Below are 22,041 nucleotides of genomic sequence, written 5' to 3' on the forward strand. Positions count from 1 at the left end.
TCAAAATAAGACAAGAAGAAAACGCGTTCCATGTTTGAGCCTTCACATATTATGCCGCTTGTATTTAAATCTCTTGGAGAAATATATGCATACTCTTTACAAAAGAAAAAAAATACACACCTTCCAGAAAAGGATTTGCATAACCCATTTGGCGGCTGCTGAGCAGTCGGAAGTTCTAAGTGTTTGGCTTTCTTCACTGTGTGGGTGGTGTTGATGAGACCTTCATTTCTGAGGTCGCCCTGGGACGTGGACCTCAGGCGCTGAAGCCCCCGCCCTCAAGAAGGGTGTGCAGCCTCAGACCATCTCAAATCAATTACAGTGCTTGAACCAAGCACCCAGGTGTGTGGGAGGGGAGGGCGGGGAGAAGTGACCCACGGGACCTTACCAGGGAAAATGAACCAGTGAGGGACTCACGCAGGATGCTGAGACAAAAACAAAGCACAAAATCAAAACCTAATCCGGCCAGACATTGGCGCTCACTCTTGCAGACAGCTGTAATCCGCATCCGAACAAAGCTGGGGACGCCCCTCCCCGCCCAGGTCCCAGATGACCGGGTTTATTGTGGCAACAGTTCCCAGCAACTGCCCAGCGTCTGCCGTGCAGCCTTTGACTGCAGGCGGTGGCAGAGGAGGCAGCCCGGGCCGCGGGATCGCGGGGTGGGGCGCGGCCCATAGACGGTCCCTGGGGCGCACAGCCAGGAGGGGTGGACAAGGCGTGCGCGCTGCCCAGCATGGGCTGCGGACCTTCCCAGCCCGACGCAGAAGACCAGAGACGTGTGCCTGTGCCCAAGAAGAGCTGGGAGGAGGGATCCCAGGTAATAATAATAATAATAAATTGGACATGATTCCTTTAGCCCAGGAAGCCTTGCTCAGGGACAGCTGGAGCAGGTAAGAATAGGGTCCAAGTTCACACACACACACACACACACACACACACACACACACACACACACCTTTAGTCCTTGTCTAATAGAGTAGAAGCATTTGGGATCGATTTTATGGGGCCAGAGTTGGGCTGGTGTGTAAATCAGGAATGCATGTGTCTTGTTTACAAACCTATGCGGATTCCTGACCACACCCAGAGCAGAGGAGTATAAGAGGAAGGGTTCTGAACACCGCTGAGGTGACCCTAGGGTGGGTCACCTGCCTTTCAGGGGAAAGCTAGAGTTCCTTAAAGCTGCTACCTATTACTGCTGGCTTCTGGAAATGGGTTAGTTGTTAGTTGGGGGTTGGGATTGTTGGCAGGAACTCGTGTGGTTGCACCTGACAGGCCCAGAGAGGTGGGTGACTGCTTTGTCCCAGGCTGCAAAGCTTGTTTGGAAGCCCAGCGAGAGTGGAAGTCAAGTTTTCCAGAAGCTCATGCTGATAGACTCTTCACTAGGTCTCAAAGGTGGTAGCCCCCTGTAAGTATCCTGGAGACATTTCAGGAAATCTTTTTCCAGAGTGGGGCATGGAAGGATGGGCAGAAATGATACCTGTGACTTCTTCCTCTCCATCCCACATTTGAGATTTCCATACTCAGAACTAGGAGCCATCAAAGGCCCGGTCCAGTGGGATTATCCTAAGGTAAGACAGGGCTGCCATATGATTTTACATCAAAACCATACATTTAACAGTGAAAAGGGCTGGGCATTAGTGGCTCAGCCTTTAATCCTATCTTCTCAGGAGGCTGAGAGCTGGGGATCTCAGGTGGAAGGTAACCCAGGCAGGAATGTCTGTGAGACTCTTATCTACAATTAACCACAAAAAAAGCCCAAAGTGGAGTTGTAGCTCAAGGAGTAGAGCATTAGTCTTGAGCACAAAAGCTCAGAGACAGCACTCAAACTTAGAGTTCAAGCCCCGGGACCTGCAAAAGAATTTTAAAAACAACAACAAAAAAAAAAGAGTGAAAGGAATGTATTTCACACACTTTCCCAAATAGTCTAGCTGAAGTCAGCATACTAGGCCTTACAGGATAATTGTGGAGTGGCTGCTTTCAAAACACATGCTTGGGATGAACATGATAGCTCAGGACTGCAATAAACCTGGCTGTGCAGGAGGAAGAGTTAGGAAGACCCAGGTCTAGAAGCCTACCTGAGCAAAGGTGTGAAACCCTATCTGAAAAATAAACCAGAAAAGGGCTGGAGGCGGGGCTTAACTGCTAGAGCTGTTGCCTAGCAACTAAGGAGAAGCCCTGAGTGCACACCCCCAAGTACATCCTTCTCAGTAGACACTGGGCCCATAGGGCACTGTCAATCCTTGCCACCTGTGCACACATCTGCTAGATACCTGGAGTAAATTTAAAAGCAAATCTCAATCCAGCAAAGGCTGACACTCCAGGTGTAACACCAGTGCTTTGCGGGAAGCCTATCCCTAACACTGTCTCCAAACTGCCACTGCCTGTGTTTAGAATCCCGTTACCTCTTGTGTCCTTCTGCCCCTCCTGTCACTAACCAGTCTGCCTCCTTTCTACCCAAGAAGCAATTATCTGTCCTGTACAGAACCCTTTACAAGTAGATCCTCTCCTTTCTCTCTAATGCCATCTTCTCTACTGGCAATCCTGGACTTGTGTGTCTGTCAGACCTAATGACTTGGTCATTTGGTTCCTCTAGGCCTCCTCACACTTCCAAGCCTTTCCCTGAATTCCATTCCTGACCCCTGGCAGACTGAGGAGTTCCTAATACATTCTTCAGTGCTGAATCCTAAAACAGACAATGTAGAGTCTGTTTAAATGTCCTTCTCACCCATAATCTCATGGGCTTCCTGGGGGGCACTCTGGTCATCTTTGTTAGTATGCAATAATTCTTTGAACTAATATATAGGGTTTCTTTTTTCCTCCTTTATCCAAAAGACACGAATGTCATTTGGAAGTGTTAATCTTCTACCCTTCTTCCATTTTTCATACCGAACAAAAAGTCATTCTTTTTCACTTACTTTGCAGGAATAATTAGATATAAGAATTTGTTAGACGAAAAGTCCCTGGCCTGTTTGCTTAGAGCTGGTGCTCTTCTACTTTTGCCATGCCCCCAGGCTGGATGTTTGCTCAGTAATTCGAGATAAAGTCTTCTAGACCTTTCACCTGTGCTGGCTTCAAACTGAGATCTCAGATCTCAGCCTCCAGAATAGCTAGAATTACAGGTGTGAACCACTGGTGCCAGACTTTGTTTAAATCAACTGGTGATAGTCTTCAATCCTGTGTATATTTTTTTTCCACAGTCATACTTAGATTACTGTTACTCTTACTGATGACTCTTCCACTGTCTTCCTCCTCTTCCTCTCCTATCTTTGTCTCTGTCTCTCTGTCTCTCTCTATGTCTCTGTCTCTCTGTCTGTCTCTCTCTGTCTCTATCTCTGTCTCTCTCTCTGTCTCTCTCTGTCTCTCTCCTTCTTTCCTTCCTCTTTCCTCCCTCTCCTTTCAGGTCAAACTGATAATCATGCCCTCAGCCCTAAATAACATTAAAGTACACCATTTTAAGCCCTCATATTCTTGTGAGGATTTTTTTTTGTTTGAGAGCTGGGTTTTTTTAATTATTATTTTTGCTAGAAGTAAGCTAGAAAAAAATCAAAATTTGAAGAACAATTTCTTCTTATAGGTCTATAGAGAAATACATTTATACAATGCATCTGCTAATAACTTAATTTAAGAAGCTTTGAGCTCTGGAAAGCATCAACAAATTACTTCTTCCAAGCTGTTTGGCAAATGTTTTTCCCAAATAATAAACCATATATAGCACCTCTACACCAGGAAAGAAAAAAAGAAAAAACAAACAACAAGCACCTGTTTTAGCACCTTTGCTAAAAGCAAAGCCTTTTTTTTTTTTTAGAATATTGATGGTTTTCATCTATAATGGTCAGCTTAAAATTCATAGTTAATTCTAAAAATTTTTAAATATAAAAAATGAAACAAACTTAATACAAAATGTAGAAACACAGCCTCTGTTCAACTTCACCTCAAAAACAGATAAAACCTCTTCAACACATTCCCACCTCCTACCCTAGGAATGTTTTATTTTCTAAACATAACTTCACTGGCAATTCTGCCCATTTAAACAGACCATTGCAAGCCACCACTTCCATCTCATTCTAGAAGATTTTCCCACCGAAAACCAATGACTACCCATAAGCAGCCAATCCACATTTCTTTCACCTCACCCCATTCATTTTCTGACTGTAAGTCTGCCTTGACTGAGCATGCCTAGTCTTTGCCATTAGCTTTTCTCACTTAGGAAAGCGCTTTCAAGTACTGCCTGGTGGTAGCTTGTGTCGGTATTTCAGCTCTCTTGATTGCCAAGTAATATTCTTTTATATGACAATGCCAAACTTCACTTAGCCACTCATCAGCTGATAAATATTGTGCTGTTTCCACTTGTTCATCCATAAAAAAATTATAAGCCTTCCCGTGCAAGTTTCTGAATAGGGAGGTCTTTTCACTTTGCTTGGGCATTTCCCCAGGAGTGGTTTCTGTATCCTGAAGTTACTCTATGCTTAACTTTTTTTTCTTTTTTTTTTTTTTGGGGGGGGGGGCGGTCCAGTCATGGGGCCTGAACTCTGGACCTGGACACTGTCCCTCAGCTCTTCAGCTCAAGGCTAGCGCTCTACCACTTGAGCCACAGCGCCACTTCCGGCTTTTTTTCTTTTTGCTTATGTGGTGGTGAGGAATCAAACCCAGGGCCTCAGGCATGCAAGGCAAGCGCTCTACCACTGAGCCACCTTCCCAGCCCCCTCTATGCTTAACTTTTTAAAGGAACTACCAAACTGTTTTCAAAGTTGCTGCCCCAAATTGACTCCTACATCAAGGCATGGGGGTTCCAATTTCTCCACACACTCACCAACATTTGCTGGCATGTGCCTTACCCTTTACCGTTTTCCTCACACGTGTGAAGCAGCTGACTCTGCTTTTGCTTTCTATTTCCTGAGGACTGAATGACATGGAGCATCTCTTTGTGGGCAGATCGATTGACCAGTATCAATCTATTTTACAAGAGTTTATATGAGCAAATACATTGAGTAGGTGATAAACCAACAAGTTGATAGTGCTTCCATTTAGAGGAGGGTACTGATTTTCTACTATGTTTTGTGTCAGTCAGAATTCTACTAGAGGAATAGATCCACTAGACTAGATATACTGATAGGTGGATGGATAGATAAATGTATTGCAATGAGAGGTCTTATTCAGTTTATATCTCTCTTTTGTGACTCAAGACAAACTCTTAGCTGTGAGCGCCTGTAAAATCAAAGAGTGAGTTACATATTCCTAAGATACAATAGCACAAAGTGAACATTTGTATTCCCAAAAGGAGGAATGGAACAAAAGCAAGATTAAAACCTAACAGGGCAAAGCTCCATGTTTGGCACGCACAGCACGTAGTGGCAGGATGTGAGCATTGCTGTCTAGAGTTTCAATGGCCTCTTTTGCAGGTTGGTTCTGCTCCCTACCTGACATTATCCTCAGCAGATGTTCCATGTTTCTGACATTTCCAAGTTCCTTGGGTCTCCATTGCATTTAGGCTTGGCCTTCACAGCCTCACACACCACTTTCTCCAGGGCTGCCTGAAGGGGTCTCTCTCCCATTGCCTGGCTTTCCTTTGAAATCTGGGTGGAAGCTTCTGTGGCCCTATAATACTTGCATTCTTCATGTCTGCAGAAACAGCATCACCTAGAAGATGCTCAGGTTCGCTGCCAACTTGAGCAATAATCAAGCCCCCTCCATTTGCCTAGATGGCTGAATGCTGGTAAGCAGCTTCTAAAGAATGCTGAATGAGCCAGGAGCCCTTGAGCTTTCTTACCAAAGTAGTCTTAAAGTCTTAAGTCTCTAGTGACTTATTTCCTTTACACCCTTGAGCCTGCCATGGGTGGGGTCAACCCTTATTTCCTATTGTCCAAGGCAAAGCATCAGGTTTCTTTTCCAGAGTACTAATTTCCATGCCCAACTCCAAACCTTGGCTCCAACTTCAAACCTGAACCTTTTCTAGCTAAACTGCTAATGCTTCCAATTCTAGTCTGCTCTTTGCTTCTAATGAGAATTAGAAGCAAAAACGGCCAACAATATGAGTGCCGGAACTTGAGCATTGCGCTGCCTTTGAAATTTTCTCCCACCGGACTGATGAGTCCGTTACCTTCCAAATTGGCCACACACAAAGTTACGATTCATGGAAAACATATAGAATATTTATTTCTCAAAATAGGGCATGAATAACTTCCAGACCAGTTTCCAATGGAGTCTTCCTCTCCACTTGAAACCTCACAAGCACAGTCATTGCTGTCAGAGTTCCTAGTGACATCATGGTCTTCTGAGCTCCCATCAGAATTTCACACTAAACTCTGATTCTAGCATTCTGAGCTTATCTGATCTGCAGCTCCAAAGTCTTTCCAAATATCTCTCATAAAACAGTTTTGAAGGTGTCTGAATTCTATGGTTCAGGAATGGGCCCAAAAATGACCCTCTTCTTGGTACTGATTATCTGTGATAACATACCTGAAGAATTAACTTAAGGAAGAAAGAATGTATTTTGATTCATGGTTTCAGATGGTGTCTGTGGTCACATGGCCCAGTTACTATGTGGGCCTATGGTGAGACAGAACATCATCATAGCAAAGAAAGCCGGAGGGAATGGAGCTTCTCAGCTCATGACAGCTGGGAGGCAGAGAGAGAGCAAGAGAGAAAGCATCTAAAGACAGGATTCACCCCTGAAAGTTACTTCCACAGTGACTTATATTCTCCATATAGGCCCTGCCTCCTAAAAACCGATTTAGCTACAAATTGGCCAATGGATTAAGTCATTGATGAGATGAGCATCCTCACGATCCAATGATCTTTCAGTGCTGTCACCAGTTGGAGACCAGACCTTCCATACCTGTGTATGTTTTTTATACATGAATGTATGTATAAATACCTTTTAGGCCATTTTACACTCAAAGTACAACATTCCCTCTGACTGCCTTTTATGAGAAGACTTCTGATTGCACTTAGAGCTCTCCTGAATATCACAGGGTAATCTTGCCATCTGGAGAATACTAATCACATCTAACTTATTTTACCATATAACATCACATCTAGAGACTAAAGAGTCCTAGGCAGACTACTGTATGGACAAGTTGGCTAAATACTCACAAAGGAGTTGTAGCAACCTGACTTTCCTTTTTCCTGAGAAATTTTGACCCTCATTAAGCTGATCCCTTTCCACAGGCTGAGGTCAGAGTGACTGATTCTAGGGAAAATCACAGCCCCCAGACTGAAGATGCACAACCCAAGGACACTGTGGACAAGGCAGAAGACCTGGATCAACAAGCCCAGATGGGAAACTTACCTGGAACGATTCCAGAATGTTCTCCACCTCCTGGTAAAAGAAATGGAAGCATAAACTCAGGTAAACTCCTTTTCCACTGGTATTTGTGTTGATCTCCACAAAATATTACTTCTCTAAACACCTAATTGATAGTAGGCAGAGCTTTTTTTACTGCTTCGTGGAGTACCTTACATGGTAAGGCTTTTGTCTTGTCTCTAAAATATTAGCGTTGGACCTTAGGTCTTGATTATGTAAGTAATGGTAAATGTTAGTGGGTTTTTTGCAATGCAGTAGCTGAACCCATCTTGTTTTAAGCTAAACAGTGTTTATCAAGAATTAAAAACACAATTTAAGAATAGGTGTTTCCAAGCTGGGCACTGGTGGCTCATGCTTATAATCCTGGCTACTCAGGAGACTGAGATCTGAGGATCATGGTTCAAAGCTAGCCTGGGCAAGAAAATTGATGAGACTCTTATCTACAATTACCCATCGAAAAGCTGAAAGTAGAGGTATGGCTCAAGTAATAAAGTGCTAGCCCAAGATCTGGAGTTCAAACCCCAGGAACTATGCATACACACATACACACACACACACGTACGTTTCCATTGAAAGGAATTAATATTAACATCTTTCTAAGGAAAGTTTGGCCTTATCAAAACTATATAAAAGCCTTCATTGAACTGTTGCCCTGTCTTTTCCCCCATCTAGGTTATCACCAAACATACAATCAAAGAATCTTTCAAAAACATAAAAGAAGTAACTACCACCTGGCGTGCTATTTAGAAACTATTTGTCATTTCTCCTGTACTGTATTTTCTCTTTTCTTGAATTATTCCTGCCTGTTGATTCATGACATCTAATTTATAATTTGACCAGTCTTTAGAACACCATGAACCTCACTAGTCTAATGGAATGGAAGTCTGTTTTGCTTGGGGGAGGTGAGGAGACTTTTTTTTTCCCTCTCATTCCTCATCATTGTAATTTGGAAACATAGGTAAGTTAGTACATGAATGTCTTTCCCATAGGTTTTGCTGACATGCACATCTTATCATACAGTTTATATTTGCCACCCTCTGTGGTTGATGTGATCATGGAGAAGGATGCAGGAAGTAAAGAGACCAGTGCTGGACCCACCCTTTCCTGTCCTCCACCCCCTAGAAAGTGCAGATGCTTTGTTCTCACCACTGATTAAGTGCATCTATTTCCTCCCTGACAGAAACCTGAATGCTAAATACCTGTGCGGTTGGCAGACCGCACAGCACCAGGCAGCTAGGGACAGGTATGTTGTAAGATAGTCATTCCTGCCAGCTGCACCCTGTTTGTTTGTTTAAAAAAAACAATAAGTGGAGAATGACAGGTAAACAAGATAATGCTAAGAGAGAACAGCTCAGGGAAGCCTCAGCCACCGGGCAGATGTTTCTAAAACGTAGTGTTAAAGCCTTTTCAGAAAGTACCTCACATAGAACACCCTGGACTCAAAACAGGTGTTCTTTGCCCACATTTCCCATCTCCCACTCCTTGGCTTCCTCTTTTCTTCATCCTCAGCTTTACAGCTTATAGAATACATGGGTTAAAGATCTCAAGTTTCACACTAACATTTCCCCAGGACAAAGGCTTCTTGATTAATGATGGAGATCGAAAAGGTCTTGACTGCACACAGTCTACTGAGCAGCCTAGTTTGGTAGCACAGCACATTGTAGATGGTCAGTGATTTCCCCTGGAGGTGGTGGACTTCTCCCTTTGTCCAGAGGCCAAGGGAGTGTTGCACCACATGTTCCTGGCCCAATGGGAAAAGAAAATCCGAATCCAGAATTCAAAACACACTGTCTATTAAATGTGTGGATTTATTCTTACATCATCATAATGCCAAGAACTTGTTATGTCAAACCCAAAGCATTGTTAAATCTAGAACCAGAAGTATTACCTTTGGGTTTTTTTAACTAACCTTTTGAAAATTGCGAATGGCATTAAAAAAACTTTTTAAGATGCAAAAGGCAATGAATCTCTGAACAGAGACTATGCATACTTCTTTCAGGCTGACTCTGCATCGGCATCAACATATCCCCCATACCTAGGTGTATTTTCTTCTGAGGAAACTTACAGAGCAAATGGCACTTTGCATTTAAATAGATCATGCATAGTTCCTAAAAGCAAGATTTCTTTGCATTATCTCTGTACAAGGGCCAAGATCTGGAAATCACCACTGTTGTATACCATCGACGAACTCTTATCTCATTTATAAACTATATTCAAATGCTGCCAGCTGTGTGACAATTTCTAATTCAGCATCTAACCCTGGACCACATGTGCAATTTGTCACATGTCTTTCATCTCCTTTAATCTGAACAACCCTTCAACTTTTCCTTCTCTCTTAAGACAGACCTGGATATCATCCAGGTTTATTTTGTAGAATTCTCCTGGACTTGGACTTGATTGAAATTTCCTGTGATTGGTTTAGGTTATGATTTTGTGGTGGTGGGGGGCGGGGGGGGGGGGCAAGAATACCAAAAGGAAATTTTATCATAGTTAGTATTAGCAAGTGAATGATAGCTACACTTGACTCTTACTGGGCTTGCTTGTTTGCCTTTTGAAAATACTCTTAATATAGCAAAATTTGAGTCTTTTACTGAACTTAGAATTTAAGGAAACCTGAAAATCTCTTCTTACGTCAAGGTTAAGATGATGTCCCATGTGTCCTTTTTAATTTCATTTTTTAATCCATGCTTACAAAGCTGGGCACTGGTGACTCCTGCCTGTTATAATAGCTGCTCAGGAGGTTGAGAGCTGAAGGACCAAAGTTCAAAGGTAACACAGGCAGAAAGTCAGACTCTATCTTCAAAATAATCAGCAAAAAGCTGGGTAGTGGCATGGCTCAAGTGGTAGAGCACCAGCCAGGCAAGTACAAGATCCTGAACTCATACCCTCCTACTGGCAAAAGAAAAAAAAAGAATTTCTAATCATATAAGAATATACTAATGCTAATGTAAGTGCTAACTAAATAGGAAACAAAAACTGATATGCCATCATATTTATAGAAAGTATCCTGTATTAATCATGGAAGCCAGCCTCTGGATAGTGAGCATATTCTCATTTGTATCCTATCTTTTCTTGTGTGTATTCTAAGTGTGCACTGGTCATCATAGATTACCTTTTCAATAAAATAGAAACACAGTATTTTGGGGGTAAATGTTCTTTGTTCTTTGTTCTTACTAGGCAGTGCTTTGTTTTTACTAGGCAGGTGCTCTGCTACTTGATCAAGGCTTCTATCACTTGGATAAACATTGGGTAGGTTTCAGATAGATTCTCACATTTATGCCCAGGCCAGTGAACTTCTGTCCTTCTATTTATGCTTCCCACCTAGGTAAGATGACAAGAGTGTATGATGTTATACTCGGCTTTCTTTGGGTGAGAGAGGGCCTCTAGACTTTTTGCCTATGGCCTCAAATTGCAATCTTCCCAATCTCTGTCTCCTGAGTACCTAGTATTAGAGGAGTGAGCATTGTGCTCATCTGGTGGGCTTTTCCCCCCAGTGCTGTTGATTAAGTTACCCTAGGCCCTCAACTTGCTAGGCAAGCACTTTGCCACTAAGTCTTTTTGTTTTATATTGGTTTTTGAAATAGGAACTCACTAGCTATGCCCAGGTTGGCCTTAAATTCAAGATCCTCCTTGGGATTTCACCTAAACTGGCTTCACAATGTTATTTTAAATATTCCCCAATATTTTTCAGTGTTTCAAGATAATGTCCAAATGATTTGAAATGACTAACATATTCCAAGAATCTCTGTGTAGAGTAGCTACTATACATATCATGCCAGATAAATTAGTGAACTCAGAAATAATAGATCTGGACAGTGATAGTAATTTCCTTGTATTAGTGACAGAGGTCAAGGCTGACATTCCTTTTAGAAACATCATGGGAGAAAGATGGACCAATAGTGACTAAGCCATTTCTATAACAGCACTCTGAGCCGTGAGGCTGCGATGGTGAGGGTTAAATTCAAACAGACTTGGATTTGGGCCTAGTTTACACACTTACCATTTACATTCACCTGGGAAAGTTCCATCAAGTCAATATGCTTATTTATAAAAATGAGAATTATAAAGCCTCTTACAGAGTTGGTGTTTGAGTTCGTTGTGAAGCAGTATGTAAACTACTTAGTATTGTACAGCTGCACAACTGCCCAGTAAATAGCTGTCATCGTGTTAACCCTCCAACAACAACACAACAGAAGTTGCCCTCCCCACAACAATAACAACAACAAAATCACTCTAATGTCTCAAAGGGATTCAACTCTGCACCACTATGTTCAACTCTTCTGCATTGTTTCAAGTTTCTCATTGATCCACCTAGATGACCTGTTTTATCACTCTGTCCCAAAATCTGTATAGAACACTTGAAAATGAGAATTGGTTCTATTTCAAACACCTGCACGGGCAGAAGGACTAGCAAAGAGGAAGTACGGAGATGGTAGGGGATTTGTTAGTACTATTTACTGCACCCAGTCAGGGAAATCTCTGATAACAAAGAATATGAGCTAATAATAGGAGTGAGAAACATGTGTGTGTGTGTGTGTGTGTGTGTGTGTGTGCATATGTTCAACTGTGTGTTTTCTTCCTCCCGGGAGAAACCCAAAGACACTCTATGACCCACTCTGGTTAGAAATTTTCATAAAAAGATGTCATCCATGAAGTGGAATTACATAATAGAAGACAGCTCACCTCTGAGGACTACACATTGCATTGTTTCTGACTGCAAAAGCAAGAGTAGTCTTGGGGCCAACAAGCCAGCATCATTTATTTTATAATCTGATAATATAAAACTTACTGCTTATTTGCATAATTGGGTGATTTGTAAGGAGAGATCCTCTTCTCAGTCTATAAAGGCTCCTCTACAGTTTATTTGCTCCTTTTTTTAAATCACGAATTCAATTCTAGCTTCTATTACTCCAATTCTGATTTGGTTCAAAGCCTCTTTTCCAAAAGGCCTACTTTGACTTGTGTGTAGACACAGCAGATGGTGTAACTGTGCACTCAGGGTTGCAGAACTAGACGTCTCTTGGCAACATCGTGCTGTTTATGCTTTGTGTATAAAGCATAGAAACCAAACTGCAACTCAGAAGACTTACCAGGAGAATGTCTTGAATCTTTGCTATAGTTCAGCTTCATCATTAAAGGAACAGACTCATGTCATCTTACCCAAGTGTATACCTGTTGTTACAACAAAACCCATACATAGCAGCACACAGAAGTGCTTTTGCTATGTTGAGATAGAAGATGAACTAAGTCAAGAATAGATTATGTTGATGTATTTCCTCAGTAAGAACAGCAAGAACAGACTTAAAAGGACCACAAAGTTTTATAGTAGAAACAGACATTTGGTAGGAATATTGGATCTAAGATTTCATTGTAGCATGATGTATTAAGGCACCCATTGAGTATTTAATTAATAAAATTCTTCATTCTTCAATGTCCTTTTCTGTTTTCTTTTTCTTTGGAAGATCTGGCGACCAATGGATTAATCAATAAGCCCAAATCTCTGGAGAAACGAGAGCGACAAAAGTCATTAGACATCCTGGAGGAACTAATTGTTCAAGGAATAATACAGAGTCACAGCAAAGCGTTTAGACATGGAGAGTCCTATGATGTCATGGTAAGTAACTTTCTTTTTTTTGCGGGGGCGGGGGGGGATGTAGGGGGGGTAGTCCGGTCGTGGGGCCTGAACTCTGGGCCTGTGCACTGTCCCTCAGCTCTTCAACTTAAGGCTAGCGCTCTACCACTTGAGCTACAGTGCCACTTCCGGCTTTTTTCTTTTTGTTTATGTGGTGCTGAGGAATCGAACCCAGGGCCTCATGCATGCAAGGTAAGTGCTCTACCACTAAGCCACTTCCCAGCCCCTGGGTAAGTAACTTTCTAAGTAACATTTACTTATAGTCACTTAAAATGAGCAATAGCAGAAAATGCTCACAAGCCATTACTTCCAGTATGAATTCCAACTTCCAGCATGCAAATTATAAGACAAATGACAACATTTAACTAAGTCAGATTTTTCTTTTATAAATTTCTTTTTTGTGGGGCTTGATTTCAGGGCCTGTGTGCTGTCCCTGAGCTTTTTACTCAAAGCTAGCACTCTATCACTCTGAGCCACAGTGTGGTTAATTGGAGATAAGAGTATTACAGACTTTCCTACCCTGGTTGACTTTAAACCTCAATCCTCAGATCTCAGCTTCCTGAGTTGTGAGCCACCAGATTTTTCCATAAATTTCTTTACACCTATATAGTATGTATATCTTTCTCAGTAGAGCCAGGAATTGCCCTAATCACTAATGATTAATGAACCTATTAAAACATTTTGTGGGTTTTACTAAACTCGAGACAGGTTAAGTCCTATTGAATAACATACATTCATCCATTCAGCAATTTTTACTAAGCATTACCTTTTGGAATATAAAATGGAATTGTGATTTATTCAAGATGGAAAGAGATCTAAATGTCAAAGGTACAACAGATAGGCTAATACATGTATCCATCTGTATATCCTAAGACCAACACGAGGAAATGTAATTCTAGAAATGGTTATAGTCTTGCTTTTTTTGCATCATTTCGATGACTCTCTCAGTGCATTTCCTTCGTGGGAATGATGTTTCCTTCTGGTTTTAAGTGATTTGACCAAAGTCTAGGGCTCTAGTTTTTTTTTTGTTCGCAAGTTCTGTGTGCAGCTGTGAAGAAGACAGCATATTTTTCTATTTGGGTTTGTTTTATTGCTTGCTTGTTTTTAGGCCAAAGCTCTGAGCTTTTACCACTAGTTCTTAGAGCACAGGCATAATAAAGAAGGTGAAAAAGAAAAAAATAACAACTGGAATACATTCCAGGGTCAGGGAAATGGCTGGGAAAAGAAATAAACAGAAATGGTAGAAGTAAAGACCAGAAATCACATCGTAATTTTCACTTATCCCTTATTATCATTTATCCTTGTGTTGTAGAGAAAACTGTCAAATGGGAATGACAGACACATTATTTAAATCAAGTTGACAGATCAAGCACTTAACGTTTAACTAAAGTGGATTTTATTCTCTGTGTGCAGAGAATATTGAAAACTTATGAATCAAAAGCCAAAGTGGCCAGGAACCAATGGCTCACACCTGTAATTCTAGCTACTCTGGAGGCTGAGGGAAGATGCTAGTTCTAGGCCAGAACTGAGCAAAAAGTTCCTGAGACTTTATCTGGGTGTGATACAGTGCACCCACTCCTGCTGTGATGAGTTGCATAAATAAGAGGATCATGGCCCAGGCTGATCCAAGCAAAATAAGAGACCCTATCCCCAAAATAACCCGAACAAAAGGGGTTGGAGGCATGTAGAATGAGTGCCTAGCAAGTGCCTAATGTCAAAATAAATTACAACAGAAGAAAAGAAAAAAGGGAGAGAAGGGGGAGGGAGGGAGGGAGGAAGGGCTAGGGGAGGAAGGAAGGAAGGAAGGAAGGAAGGAAGGAAGGAAGGAAGGAAGGAAGGAAGGAAGGAAGGAAGGAAGGAAGGAAGGAAGGAAGGAAGAAGGAGGGAAAGAGGGAGGGAGGGAGAGAAGGAGGGAGGGAGGGAGGGAAGGAGGGAGGGAGGGAGAGAGGTAACAGTAATTGCTCTTGAGAACAAGTCTCTTTCACACACTTAATTGTGTCAGACAGCAAGTTCTTTCAATATTTTAGAGAGAAGTCATTAGGCCAAACTAAAAAAAAAAATGACACTGACGGATAGATGATAATCATATAAAATATGGAAATATTTGACTGCTAATACTTTGAAGTATCAAATACTTAATAAATTCTTAAGAAAAAAAAAGCCTGATAAAATTGACATTAAAAAAAAAGCGCCAAGGAATGAAGGGAAATAAAAAAGGCTGATAAAATAAAGAGAATCCTAATGTCAGCAGTTCCCCTACTATGATGAATCCAATCAGATGTGTGAACATTATTTTTTCATTGCTTTAAGGGGAGAAATATTTTAAATAAAATGATATGGGGAAAATAGAGTACATGAGAGAAAATTAGTCCAAATAAGACTTCTTGTATGTACTAATAGTAAACTGAATTGCAAGAGAGTTCTGAATGCTAGTCTGGCTCCTTCTTGGCTTGTTCATTACCTTGCATGAAGTTCTCAGTTAAAGTGACATAGAATAAAGGGTACTGAAAAGTGAGCATCTTTCTCTCCTTGCAATCTGGGGCATCCAGTGACACAATCTATTCCTAGAGGTCCCTGGCAGTATCTGTGGCTGCTGCAAGATATCCTTCCATCTTTTTTCTTAATTTTTATCTTTCACTTGCTGGCAAGTACAACGATTCCATAATCAATTTTCAGGAAGGCTTACTTAAGAATTAAAATGATATGTAAGAAAGATAATAACAAGAAGCTATCGGGCTGCCTGCTAGTGGCTCACACCTGTAATCCTACCAACTCAGAAGTCTGAGATCTGAGGATTACAGTTCAAAGCCAGCCCAGCAGGAAAAGTCGGAGAACTACCAATGAATCACCAGAAAACAGGAAGTGGAGCTGTGGCTCAAAGTGGTAGAGTATTAGCCTTGAGTGAAAAGCTCTGGGACAGTACCCAGGTCCTGAGGTCAAGCCCCATGACTGACCAAAATAAAAACAAAACAAAACAAAACAAAAACAACTATTAGGTGATTAAATAAATCTTTCAGTATATTTGAAGACATTTCAATGAGACAGAGTATCTATTATAAATGTGTATTTTTTATACATGTTGATAAGTGTATGAATTGGTAGCATTGGTGTAGATTTCTTTATAGGTGTCTGATGGTGTTTTGTTTTTTAATCTCAAGCCCATTTCTCCCTACCCCTGGCACATCCTGAATCCTTTTTTTTTTGAGTGGGGGTCCAGTCGTGGGGCCTGAACTCTGGGCCTGGGAGCTGTCCCTCAGCTCTTCAGCTCAAGGCTAGCGCTCTACCACTTGAGCCACAGCGCCACTTCCGGCTTTTTTCTTTTTGCTTATGTGGTGCTGAGGAATCGAACCCAGGGCCTCAGGCATGCAAGGCAAGCGCTCTACCACTGAGCCACCTTCCCAGCCCCATCCTGAATCCTTTTACAAAGAGACTCAGTGAATTTTCTATTAGTCCCTCCAAGAATAATTCTATTAATTTCTCCAGTATGTGGTCAAAGTTTAGTCTCCTCTTTAAGCAACTTGTGTTTTTGTTAAACTTTGGAGTAGTTAGGGAGCTTGATTGCATTGCATCAGTCTCTGACATTATTTGCTGAACCTCACAGGGAGTTTTTGAAGGACTAAATAATGTCAGTTAGTCAACAAAGTGACTTTCCCCAGGAGGTCTAGAGTCAAAGGAACAGGAATGACAAAACCTTTTGCAGAAAGCTTTTGACCTAATCTATTTGCTCCATTGGGGAGCAAAATCAGGATAGGTTCATCTGTAGGTCAGTCAATTGAGAAAGCTCTGTCGAATTTACTCTGGATTTATGGCAGAATATATAGAAGGTAGGTTGGCTAGAAATAAGACTCAAATGTTATTGTAGCATCGTTGGGAACAGAAATCTTCTGGTACTAATTTTTATCTGTTTAGGGAGAGGGGAGTTTGAGCTTAAGGTCTTGTGCTGTAGTCCAACCCATAGTGCTTTCGTTTTACTTTGTTTTTCAGACAGAATCGTATAGTTTTGCCAAGATTGGTTTAGGATTACAATTCTCCTACCTTTGCTTCCTACCTAAGCTGACATTATAGCCATGAACTGCCATGGCTGGTCTCTCATAAAATTCATAAAGAAAATGATTCAATCGGTAACTTCTTTACTAGTTCTTTAGACTTTCAAGTTGTTGTTTAGTTTCCACATCTTTATGCACAACATTACCATGGTTACCACTTTTAAGTGCCAACATTTGACAAATCTTGACTTCATAAAATTATAAAGGATAGAGGTGTGTTTGTGAAGTTCTTTTTCCTATTGTTACATAAAGTTTCAAACTCAAGAAACGACAAAGGCTACATCCATGGGATTAACATCTCAAGAGGAGGACAAACAATTTCCCATCTTTATTTAGGTACAAAGCACAAGAATGGTCAACGTAATCTAGGAAATCCAAAGATCTCTTACCCCTGCTGTGCTGTCTCAGTGTTTTAGTTAAGGTTCAGATTGCTATGTGAACTCCAAGTTCCCTTTTTTTTTTTTTTACTGGATCTTGGATCTATACTTTTTTTTTTTTTTTAATTTAATTTAATTTTATTTGAGAACATACTGTACAGAGGGGTTACAATTACATGGGCAGGATAATGCATACATTTCTTACCAAGCATTGCAGCCTCCTCCTTTGTTTACCCTTCACCTCCCTTCCCAGCCTCCCCCCTCCCTCCCACCCAATCATACCCCCCCTCCCCCCCCCCCCCACCGACATTGTAAAGCTGGTTTTGACATGACTTTTTGTACTTCTCATTGTTGCAACAGGTCCACCTGAATCCTTAAACGACTTGTTTGTCCCCATCTCCTCCACATGTTATACTGACATCAAATATAGTGAAAGCGGGGGTTACACTGTGGGGGAGGGACATACAAAGCAACAAAGAAATAATCTTATAAATGCGTTAGAAACACATGCATGAAAGAAACAAAAACATTAAAATACATATTTGAGGTTTCGTTTTCCTAACATCACATTATCTGACTTTTTCTGCTTGACTCATACCTATACTAGATATTGCAAACAACAAATCCTCAAAGAAACAACTGCCCAATAAGTAAGTGGGCGAAAGACTTAAAGAGAAGCTTCTCTGAAGAAGAAAGAAGGATGGCCAATAGACACATGAAGAAATGTTCAACATCCCTAGCCATAAAAGAAATGCAAATCAAAACAACATTGAGATATCACCTCACTCCAGTTAGAACAGCAAAAATCAAGAACTCTAACAACAACAGATGCTGGAGGGGATGTGGACAGAAAGGAACCTTACTTCATTGTTGGTGGGAATGTAAACTTGTTCAACCACTTTGGAAAGCAGTATGGAGGTTCCTCAAAAGACTCCACATAGAGCTCCCCAATGACCCAGCAATCCCACTTTTGGGCATTTACCCAAATGATCACAAACAAGGCCACACTAAAGCTACCAGCACAACTATGTTTATTGCAGCATTATTTACCATAGCTAAGACATGGAACCAACCCAGATGCCCCTCAGTAGATGAATGGATCAAGAAGATGTGGTATATATACACAATGGAATTCTATGCCTCCATCAGAAAGAATGACATTTCCCCATTTGTTAGGAAATGGAAAGGCTTGGAAAAAATTATATTAAGTGAAGTAAGCCAGGCCCAAAGAAACATAGGTCCCTTGGATCTATACTTTTAACATTCCCCCAACCAAGATTTTCCATGCTAATTTCTAGGTTTCTTTGGTAGGGCCACCATAGCAAAAAATGACCCTTTTTCCAGCAAATATAATGGAAGCTTGAGAGCCAAGTGGCATTTTCAGGAAAAAAAAAAAAAATCAAACAAAATGAGAATCAAGGGGAACTTGCTTTAATGAATTTTTGTTCAGGGAAAAACCACACCACATAAAATTGTCTGTGGTTGTAAGAGATTGTATTGTATTCAATAAATACATTTCTATTTAAAAATGACTTTCTGGCAAACCTAAGTTTTAAAGTTGGAAAGAAACTTAGCAATCCTCACTATGCTATAAGTTAGAAAACTGAGTCCCGAGAGATGCTCACCTCTGGCCATACCTGCATCATTTCCATTTCCGGTTTCCATTTTGGTGCTATGAGCTTTCCATTCTCTCTCCCCATCAATGTGATAATTCCATATCCTTATTCTTATTTTGTGTGCTATTGTAGGAAAAAGTCATTCATCTCACATACTGGAAAGTATTTACCATTATTAAGTAGGTATATTTCCTCCTCCTCATCCCTGTTACTGGAAAAAAATCCTCTGAAATAAGTATTATGTAGGCTGTTTTACAAACAAAGAAGCTAAGGCTTAAAGAATTCATTTGAGGGCTGGGAAGGTGGCTCAGTGGTAGAGTGCTTGCTTCACACGCATGAGGCCCTGGGTTCGATTCCTCAGCACCACATAAACAGAAAAAGCCAGAAGTGGCAATGTGGCTATAGTGGTAGAGCCCTAACCTTGAGCTGAATTGCTGAGGGCCAGCTTCTAGGCCCAGAGTTCAGGCCCCATGACCAACCCCCCCCCCAAAAAAAAATTAGAATTTATTTGACAGTCATGAAAAGTGAGTACACAGCTAAGTTAGGATGCAAACTCAAGGCCTTCCTTTACTACACTAAAATTACTCCAATTGATGCTTTGATTCAGGTATTCTCCATTCTCTGAAGAGCTTGTCCTTTGTTTAAAAGGAAACCTTTAGAGAAGTTATCTAGAATAGAATGTCAGTTTATTTTATAATGAAGACCGGAAACTCATTTAAAACTTCCCTAAGTGTAGATTTATAGAGAGATGTATATGTACTAGCCTAGAAAGATTAGATTAAGTGAAGGAAGCAAATTACAGGCATATAGGGTATAATCTCATTTAGGTCATTTTTCTGCATTACAGATGTCCGGTACACGTATACACATGTGCATAGAGAATATCTAGAGAGATATATGCCAAACTCATTAAGATTTTTTTTTAATTTGGGGATAGGGGAAAGGGAGGAAATCTAGGTTGAACTCAGAGCTTTGCCCTTGCTAGAAACTACATCTTGAGCCACACCCCAGCATTTTGAAGTGTGTTTGCTGTTCTTTCCCAATGACTATGGTTGTTCCTCCATTGGAAAAACTTTTAAAACTTCTTCCTCTAGGTGGAAACGACTGAGAAGCCACTGAGAAAGCCACCAGCCAGGCTGAAAAAACTTAAGATCAAAAAGGAAGTAAAGGATTTCACCATGAAGGACATAGAAGAGAAGATGCAGGCAGTAGAAGAACGCCGGAAGGTAATGGAATCTAGTGGAGACTCGTAGGCCTGAGGATCTCACTACTAGCTAGAAGGAGCTCAGACTTTCCTATCAACAGCTTTGAGATAAATTGTATGGGTTTATAGGCTGTATTTCAATGATCCTGTAGGCTTCCGTTGATCTAGCTTTAGTAACTTCTTAAAATTATCTTCATGCTGTGAAGGAATGAAGCAATATCTTGAATATACTTGAAAATTAGTTTCATCTATACAGTCTAATTTTAAAAAGCCAATTCTCACTGCATGCTGGTGGCTCACACCTGTATTCCTAGCTGTTCAGGGGGCTGAGATATGAGGGTCCCAGTTTGAAGCCAGCATGGGCAGGAAAGTCCATGAGACTCCTATCTCCAATAAACTACCAAAAAGGCAGAAGTGGAGCTGTGGCTCAAGTGGGAGTACCCTAACCTTGAGCAAAAAAAGCTCAGGACTAGTGCTGAGGCCCTGAGTTCAAGTCCCAGAACTGGCACAAAAAGAAAAAAAAATCAGTTCTCAGGATTAAATCAAGTGTCGGGTTTTGTTCATACACAAAAAGGAAAGTTTCATTGAGGCAAAGAGCAGGAGAGACAGGCACAGGGTAGAACTTGTGTCTGACACCTGCAATGGGTATTCCTCAACAAATAAACGTTTGAGAGATAGATAGATAGATGGATGGATGGATGGATAGATAGATAGATAGATATAGTTTAAGAAGCATTGTTACACAACTGAATAATGAAATTTAAAAGGTCTGAATAGATCAACACAAGTAATAGTAACAAGAACCGATAGCAAGTCACTCAGGATCGTTTTTCTTTCTTGAATACTACTTTTCAGACAAAAGAAGAAGAAATCAGAAAACGGCTACGGAGTGACCTCCGACTTTTGCCTCCAGCAAATCGTTCAGATACGGCTGACCTGGGAGAGGCTGTGGTTCCATTTGCCACAGGATTGGCAACTGGGAGTTCTGTCCCATTTGAAGCATGTGACCCCGAAGGACGAGGGCCCTTGAAGAAGAAGAAGAGTACAACAGACACAGCCCTGATTCCCAGGAGCTACAACTATGAAGGTTTGGGTGTGGTGGAGTCAGATATGTCCTACAACCGAGAGGAAGACATTTTCTAAGAAGCCGGGTTTTGTGATTCACAAAAAAGACCTTCCTCCTACCCAGCTGTGACTTTTAAATCTGTCCCAGGTCCTTTGATTGGGAAATCATGCACTGAGATTTCTGCTGTGGGCTTAGGGATGGTTGTGGCAACTGCAGAGGCCTTGGGTTAGTTGAGTCCTTAAAATGATTTTACTCACAACAAGAAAGAAAAATAGAAGATCCATTTACCCAGCTTTGATATTATAACGTTGGCATTTTCCCTTAATCCAGCTTTCAACATAATTTAGATAGCTTTAGGAGTTCCATCTATCTTACATGAACATGTGTGTGCCAAATGAAATCTGTTTTCATGCTTGACCCTTGACTGGGGTCTGTTGAAAGACCTTGGTGACAAATTGCATGGATTTGTATTGTGCTTTATAATAATGTGTATGCTTCCTAGGCTAAGTACTTAGGTTTATTTCTTTACTTAAATTATTTATTTTTGCCAAGGACAAGGAAAATCACTGAAGGACTGGAAATATGGCTCAATGGCTAGAATGCCTGCTAAGCTAATGTAAGGGCCTGAATTCCAAATACTAGTACCACTAAAAGAAAAACAGTCGCTACTTTGTTTTTTAATCACATGACAAAGAATTAATAGAAACTTCTGAAAATTCTAAGAGGCATAGAACACCAGGAACGTTGTGTTCTTCTCTCCCTCTGGGATGATTACTGGCAAAAATTTTGTTACGTGTGTT

At 41.0% G+C, this 22,041-nt stretch overlaps 1 protein-coding gene across 1 annotated transcript; it reads left to right on the forward strand.

The window, feature by feature from the left end:
* The first annotated feature begins 730 nt into the window (after window positions 1–730).
* Stmnd1 (stathmin domain containing 1) lies at window positions 731–21,318 on the forward strand. Its single transcript, XM_042678504.1, has 5 exons — window positions 731–814; window positions 7,165–7,345; window positions 12,763–12,914; window positions 20,066–20,197; window positions 21,031–21,318. Exons 1-5 carry the CDS (start codon window positions 731–733, stop codon window positions 21,316–21,318), a joined length of 837 nt encoding a protein of 278 aa, XP_042534438.1.
* The last annotated feature ends 723 nt before the right edge of the window (window positions 21,319–22,041 follow it).

Source organism: Dipodomys spectabilis, unplaced genomic scaffold (genome assembly GCF_019054845.1).
Source record: "Dipodomys spectabilis isolate Male_0828 unplaced genomic scaffold, ASM1905484v1 ptg000045l, whole genome shotgun sequence".
NCBI classification, from domain to species: Eukaryota; Metazoa; Chordata; class Mammalia; order Rodentia; family Heteromyidae; genus Dipodomys; species Dipodomys spectabilis.